Below are 8,144 nucleotides of genomic sequence, written 5' to 3'. Positions count from 1 at the left end.
TCTACCTTTAATCTCTCAATACCTACTCTATTCTCTAAAATCATATGACTAATAGAAAAACCAGTTGCAAAATACATAAAGTCTAACATTAAAAAATTAATAAATTTTTCATTAGATGGAATTTGAAACAATTTGTTTTTCAAACCGTCAAATATTATAAAAAAAAGAGTAGTATATTATACGCGTACAAAAAATATAAAAAAGAATTATTTTAATTTTGTCTTATTTTTTTTATTTTAAATACTGGTCAATTAAGAGATTACAAAAATATGAAATCGAAGATAAACACTTTGACTTACTGATTTTCTTTGTAAAACAAAATTATTCAGTCAAGCTGTATAAAGTTTGTTGAAACTTGAAACATTTAACAAAAATGCACTGATAGTTTAAACAACTCTAAAGTTTAAAATACATAGAAATGAAAGAAAATAAGTAAATGAATTTTGATCTTTGTCAAGTATTAGGTTATACAAAATTTCTTTATATTATAAGACAACCAACTTTTCTATTTTTTCAAAACTTTTCAAATTATTTAGATATAATACAGTTAAATTGTTTATTAAAATTTGAATTTGGGATAATATGTTGTACAAGTTGTAACTTTCAGATTATGTTTGTATTTGCAAGTTACTAATATATAACATTAGGAATACCAAGTTCTCCAAAGAAACTTACCTCTGAGGCAGAGCCGGACCTAAGATTTTCGGGGCCCTATTCGAAATAAAGATGAACTTATCGTAACTTTGATAATAAAAAGCAACATCGAAAAAACTATAGAACAAGAAAAAAACTCTCATTTTCTTAGGAACTTGCTTGCTTTTACAGAGTAAAGAGAAGAGGAGAAGTTGAAAAGATTATCTCTCGTAAGTTTCCTCTAGTGAGTTAAAATGATGTTTTTTTACTTATTTAAATTTATTATAATATTTACGATTATTTAAATAAAAATAAAGTACAGAAAGTCGAATAACTTATTGTAAGTTACTTGCGCCAATGTTAATAACTTATATTTTTTATTTTTGTACAGTGCAAACCAAAACTTCATTTTTTAGTTTGACTTTGCACATAAAATTAATATATTAACATTACATGTCTACAAAAGGAAAAATAGGAAATGGGGGCCCCATTAGGTGGGGGCCCCATTAGGTGGGGGCCCTACACGGATAACATTGCGAGACTTTGCCCAAGCCCGGCTCTGCTATGAGGTCTCTCCACTTCTTTTTCGAGTCCAAACTAAGAGCATCTTCAACTCATTGCTATATTTATTTCCAAATGCTATAATAAAAAAAAAAAATTTTCCAATCCATTGCTATATCCATCTTTAAAATAGAGATTACTATTTTTTCTCTATTTATAGAGAAATTTTTTTTGCATTCCTCTATTATAGAGGCATACTTTTTTTGTTTTTAAAACAGTCCTTCAACTTTTAAACTTTTATAATTATAACAAAAAAAATTATTTTTGTAGGGAAACACATTTTATAAACATAATATCACACTTTTTACTTACCTAACAATCTTATAATAAAACTTTAATTTAAAAAAAGTTATAATTGTATGAAAATCTTATAATAATTAAAACTAAATAGGATTGATTTTCAACTTTCATAAATAAAAAGTAATTATTGTAAAATTAAAAATGAATAAAAATAGAGGAATACATTAAAGAAAAATACATTTTTATTTCAGAGTAATCTTATTTTATAGATAGAAATAGGAGAATACATTGGAGAAGGTCTAACCCACACTTGAACACACACAAACAGTTAAGTGATGCACTTGAGGCTGCGTTGGACCATACTCTTTGTAATTGTTTTGGTTCTCCTAACAATCCTTCGTTTACAACTTAGTAACGACCTGGATCAACTTTTTGAAAATCTGAAAAATGGTGCAAGAAGAATGTAACAAACATCAACCACATGACGTTACGTGGATTCCACTGAAAACAGCTTCTTTTTTTTTGAGCAACTAAGTTTCATTTAAAATTAAATGGGCTAGGCCCTAGAAGAGTTCACATTACAAAGAGTAGTTTTTGCTAAATGGTCCGCTGGCCCATTAAGCTCTCTTGGGGTAAAGGAAAAAACGCAGAAAAAAAACGCAGATGATAGAGTTTCGATATCCGAGAGAACTCCGTGGAGGATCTTCGGTTTTGCGATCAAAGTGATGGCTCGAACGAGCACAAGAGAGTCTGATCGGAGCCAGATTTGAGTGTAGCCAAGTTGGATGGCGTGTTGAAGAGCAGATCGGATCGCTAAGGCTTCAGCCAGGAGAGCCGATTGCACATGAGTCTGGTATTGTGAACCCTGGAGAGTTGGGGATCCTGGAGGTGTGAAGATCCATCCAAGTCCCGTCGATTCAGAGTTCTGATTCCAAGCTGCATCACTATTACAGAGGATTGTACCTTGCGGTACCGTTGGTGTCAGCGCGAGAGCTATTCCCTTTTGTATGGTTCTAGGAGGATCAGAAGTAAATTGGGCTAGCTTCCATTCTTGTGCACCGGCCATTGCGCGCGACACTACCGCTAAGGGTGATTGGTGTCTCGATTCGAACACTAGCTGATTGCGTGTTGTCCATAGAGCCCACATGATCCAGAAGAGGATATTCGTCGAGACACCTGTTGGAGGAAGACAAGCCCATCGTCCAGACTCTTCAATTGCGTTTATAACTGATGGGCACGCAGAGGAGCAGAAGGGTGATCTCAAAGGGACGAGACTCCAAACCTCGGAGGCAAAGGTACAATGTAGGAATAGGTAATCCATAGTTTCAACCTGCCCACTTTGAATACACATTGTATCACTTAGTACTCCTCATTTTTGCAGATTTAAACCAGTTGGAAGCGCTTCATGGAGGATTTTCCAGATTAGGAGTTTCAGTTTTGGAGGGCTTTCCACGTTCCACACTGATTTGTGCCAATTGAAAGTAGTTGGGACCACCGGTTGATTCATTGTAGGCAAGAGGCTCGCTGATGCTGCTGCATATCCCGATTTTGCTGAATAAGACCCCGATGCTACAGGGTACCATACATAAGAATCTTGTGCGCCAGTTACACTTGGTCTAAGAGACATGATCTCCTTAGTAAGCTCAGGTAAGAGCTCTTGTAGTCTTGTGATATTCCAAGATCCGCTCCCTCTTAGGATCAAGTCAGAGACATAAAGATCACTCTCATCTTCTTTTGTAGGACCAAAGGGGAGTGTGGCAGAGGATGGTGATATCCATGGTTCCCCCCAAATCTTGGTGGTTGATCCATCTCCAATGACCTTCCCAAGGTGATCGACAAGTAAGTCTCTTCCTGCTAGGATTCCTCTCCATCCATGTGATGCTGTTTTCGTTAGGCTAACCTTCAGTAGACTATCATTTTGACAATACTGGCCCACCAATACTCTAGATAGTAGACAGTTAGGATTGTTGAGCATTCTCCAGGGTATTTTAGCTATCAAGGCTGTGTTGAAACGTTGGATATCTTTAAACCCGAGTCCTCCCATACATTTAGGGTTAGTTAGTTTTTCCCAAGAAACCCAACACATCTTCTTCTTTTCATCATTTGAGTCCCACCAGAAACGAGTCAATACTGATTGTATTTTCTTGCATATACTAACTGGTAACTGAAAGCATGACATAGGAAAGGTGGGTATTGCTGAGAGGACTGCTTGAAGGAGGGTCATCTTGCCTGCTGTAGATAAGTACCTCGACGACCAGGAGATCGCACGCTGCTGGATTTTATCAACAATGGAGGCAAAGAGGTCCTTCTTGCGTCGTCCAAAATGTTAAGGTAAACCTAGGTACTTGCCTACTCCACCCTCTTTAGTAATGTTGAGGATCTGCTTTGCTCTGTTCTTTGAAGCTAATTTGGTTTTCTTGGCAAAAGTAATTGATGACTTATCTGAATTTATTCTTTGGCCAGATGCTTCTTCGTTCAGGTTTAGAATCTTGAGCAGGGTGGAGCAGCTTCTCTCATCTGATCGTATGAAGAACATTGTGTCATCAGTGAAAAGTAAATGGTTGATTCTAGGGCAGTTAGTTGCTACTTTGACTCCTGTTAAAACTCCATCTTGTTGAGCCTTTTTGCACAGTCCTGATAAAACCTCACTGCAGAGAATGAAGATATAGGAGGAAAGAGGATCCCCCTGTCTGATGCCGCGTTGAGGGGCAACCTTCCCGAGGGCTGAATCATTTATCAAGAAGGAGTAGGAGACTGATGAGATGAACTCCATGACCCAGGTGATCCATTTTTCGTGAAACCCCAATCTTATTAACACTGTCCTGATGAAATTCCACTCTAACCTATCGTATGCTTTGCTCATGTCAGTCTTCACTGCCATGGAGAAATGTTTCTTTGCATCAGAGGTCTTGAGATAGTGGAGTGTTTCGTGCGTGATCAACACGTTATCCGAGATAGCACGTCCAGGTATAAACGCGGACTGATTCTCTGATATTACTGCTTGTAGAATTGGCTTCAATCTCAAAGAAATAATTTTTGAGATTACCTTATAGTAGACATTACAGAGAGCTATTGGTCTGTAATCCGAGACTAGCTTTGGGGCTTTGATTTTTGGTATAAGCCTTATGAATGTCGAGTTTATTGTAGATGGTAGATTACCAGTACTGAAGAAGTGTTATATCTCATGTGTGATTGCAGGTCCAATAGTTTCCCAGTTGGATTGTAAGAAGCTAGCAGAAAAACCGTCTGGGCCAGGAGCTTTATACGGATGTATAGAGAACATTTCCGCTTTTATCTCAGCGGCCGTGGGGAGTTTGATCAGCTGCTCATTCATCTCTGGTGTGATCTTTCGCGTCAGTGCTTGATTGACAATAGAAGTACAGTCTCTGTTTGAGGAGGTAAAGATTTCTGTAAAATACTTTCCTATACATTCCACAATCTGCTCCTCCTCATAGAGAACATCACCGTTTTGATCTTCTATAACTGATAAGCGGTTTCTTGCTTTCCTCCCTTTTGTTGCAGCGTGAAAATAGCCCGTGTTCTTATCTCCGAGGGAGAGCCATAGCTGCCTGCTCCTCTGTTTCCAGAACTCCTCTTCTGATCTGTATGCTTGGAGGAGAGAGAGATTTATGGCATATATGTTTCCATCGTCTGCAATGGGGGCCGAGGGAGCTTTGTCTAGAGCGTCTTGGAGGTGCTCAATCATCTTCCTTCTGTTATGGTGCTGGGTACGGAGGTAACTTGAGAGCCAGTGTGTTCATTCCAAGCCTTTTCCACAATCTCTTTGACTTGCTGGTTGGAGCGTAACCTTCGATCATATCTAAAAATTTTCATTGCTTTTTTCTTCGTAGGATCAAAGATGGTGAGAAGGGGCCTATGATCCGAAATCTCATAGCGGAGGTAGTGGCTGCGGCTGTGAGGGAACATGTCTGACCATTCACTGTTTGCAATCGATCTATCCAATCTACAATGGACTACATGTGTTCCACGTTTCCCTCTCTAAGACAGAAAGTTACCAGTGTGTTGTATGTCAAAGAGATCGCATTGTGACAGGAAACTTCTGAAAGGTACGAAGTATGAGATTTGTAGAGTTCTCTTCTCTGGGTGTATGTGTGTGTGTATAAACTCCAATGGAGAAAGATGAGAGCTTGCTCTAGGTGATTTAGAAAGAGAGATTGATGAGAGTGTTTATGAGAGAATAAGAGACTTAGGAACCGAGATTAAGAGACTGAGAGATTAGGAGAATAAGAGATTAAAGATTAGGGTTTCAGATTCAAGAACAAGTTTATCATTCATGAAGTGGAGAGGGGAACTCCCCCTTACTCCCTTAGCATATACAAATCGCCATTACATGGCTTATATATGCTCTTACAAGATGCTAATCATAAACCTAGATCCTAAGGCTGTAAATAAAAGATATAATGGATGGCTAGGATGAGAGAAATCTGGTCTTTGATGTTCTGGTGCAAGCTGGTGTGTGTGGACTGATTGGAAGGTGGAGATTGGCTCAGTTTGAATTAAACGGCCAGGATGGGTCTTTGTGAAGATAAGGCTGTAAAGGTAAAGCACCTTTCCCTTTCCAGCCTCCCTTGGACCACTCTTATCCTTAAGGTATCTTCCTTTGCTTCCATCTCACTCCAACGGTCACATGATTTGAATCCTGCCGCGCCCACACCTTGCATTCTTCTTCTTTTGGCTAATCGGATGAATGGATGAGGCTCGGGTCTTGTACGGTCGATGTATGGCCTGTCTGGTCCGTACACTCGCCCTAACTATGCACAACACTTATCCTTCCTCTTTGGTTGATCCATTCCTCTTCTTGGTTCGCCCTATCTTTGCACCTGAGGCCATATTCTCTCTAACTCCTCCAAAAACTTCACATGATCAGTCTAAGTCTCTCCTAGACTTGACCTCACAAGATAGATACTTCAGAACACTTTTGAAGCTTGATTGAACTCTTCTGGACATCTTCTAGAGCTTGCCTTATTAATGTACAAGCTCTATCTCCTCTTCCGTTCAACGCTCCCCCTCAAGCTTGACTTTAGGAGATCCTAAGTCAAGCTTGGAACTCTGAAGAGTCCCCCTCATTAAAAACCTTACAAAAACCCATTGGGACAAAACCTTGGAAGAGTCCCCCTCATTAAAAACCTTACAAGGAAAACCCATTGGGACAAAACCTTGCAAGGGAAAAAGAGTAGAGATCTCCAAAGCCTAGGGATTGGCCAGTGAGCTCTTGTGCCTTAGAACCAGTGTGGTTGGACACAAGAAGCTCTGGATCATGGCCTAAACAGGTGCAGCAACACTTCAAGGCTTGCACACACTTCACACCTGTGGGAACCGAAATTCGTTAATACCACACGCTAAGCAGTCAGAACACGAGATATCAACGACAAAGTACAAAAATCGTAAAAAGAGAGCAAAATAGATCTTATTCCGAATCCGTGTTTGAGCGTTACAACAAGGTATAAGCCTGAGATCGAGAGCTGTCGGCGAGATTCCTAGTCCTAGCAACCCTAAGATGGCTAAACCTAATTGAGTCGCAGCTCGAAATAACAAAAACGAAAATATGCCTAAATCGCTCTAAGTGCTAAATTTGCTCCGAAAAAAGTCCCTCCCCTTGCCTCTCGCCTAGGACTCCTTATATACTGGCTCCTAGGTCGGTTTACACTTTTCCTCTTCTGCCCTTAAGCCGTCATAGCATAAAAATGGAGATATTCCATTTTTTCGATCTTCGTAATTATCTTCAAAATTTCGTATTTCTCCGCGAAAACTTGAAATTTATCTTTCCTTGCGAACCAAGCGTAAACCGTCATGCGGCTTACGGGCTGTTGGCTAAGAAATCATAAGTTGGGCCTCGAGTCATGTCTTAGGTCCCTTTGGGCCGTCTTCTGACTCGAAGCGTTTATTACGGCTTCTTTCGATAAAGAACAAACTTTCCGCGGCTTTTACCGTAAAGTTTGATCGATGACTTAGAATGACGGGAAACATGAAATGGGTTCACTACGGTCTTCGGGAGATAGCATCGAAGGGTAGACGAGAATGCATGGACTAATGTTGTATCGACATTTCGGAAGAGCTCGGTCGCTACGTTGCGACCGAGCGGAACACGCGTTTGGTCGTTGCGTAGCGACCTTTTTTGAGCTCTTGTCTGAGGTCTCGTGTTTCCTCCGCAAAGCTTTCGTAAGAAAGAATCCATTTCGAAAAAGTATTTGTCGAAGAAATTTCTCATTTTCTTCTTCGGAGGTTTTGAATGTTAACTTCGTCGTACCCGATTTTGACCCCAACAGTTAGCCCCCCAGCTCGTTAGAACCATGAGCTTCTAGCGTGAGGTTTCAGCGAGTGGCTTGGCAAGTTAGGTGAGTTAGGCAGAATTAATGGTCGAAGAGGTCCGTGGTAAGTGGTCTTCTCGCTCTTCTAAAAGTAGAACACGATAAGATTGGGGCTGCGCCTTATGACGGCTGCCTACGTACCCTTGTTGAAGGGATCAAGCCTTTCGTAGTTCGTCTTGGAGTTAAGGTTCGTATGACTAGTTTTCCAGCGAGACCTTTACGGTCTGGTTTTTATGTAGAGGTTATCAGGCGTGTTGCTGCCGATGGCATTTTATATGGGTGTAGAAGGAAGACTACGAGTTGTCATCTCGTAATCTAACTCTGTGTGAACTGCTATATCCGTGATCTGTTTCGAGAGTTTTCCGCAGTGTGTAAACTTGC

General features: G+C 40.1%; 2 protein-coding genes across 2 annotated transcripts; both read right to left on the bottom strand.

The window, feature by feature from the left end:
- Positions 1–1,990: 1,990 nt before the first annotated feature.
- On the bottom strand, positions 1,991–2,755 carry LOC106338173. The gene has a single exon (XM_013777209.1). It carries the CDS (start codon positions 2,753–2,755, stop codon positions 1,991–1,993), a length of 765 nt encoding a protein of 254 aa, XP_013632663.1.
- Positions 2,756–2,803: 48 nt separating this feature from the next.
- Positions 2,804–3,658, bottom strand: LOC106338172 (uncharacterized mitochondrial protein AtMg00310-like). The gene has a single exon (XM_013777208.1). The coding sequence runs from the start codon at positions 3,656–3,658 to the stop codon at positions 2,804–2,806; it is 855 nt and encodes a 284-aa protein (XP_013632662.1).
- Between the last annotated feature and the right edge of the window lie 4,486 nt (positions 3,659–8,144).

The sequence above is a fragment of the Brassica oleracea genome, chromosome C4 (genome assembly GCF_000695525.1).
Source record: "Brassica oleracea var. oleracea cultivar TO1000 chromosome C4, BOL, whole genome shotgun sequence".
In the NCBI taxonomy this organism is placed as follows: Eukaryota; Viridiplantae; Streptophyta; class Magnoliopsida; order Brassicales; family Brassicaceae; genus Brassica; species Brassica oleracea.
This window is presented reverse-complemented; position numbering and strand designations above follow the sequence as displayed.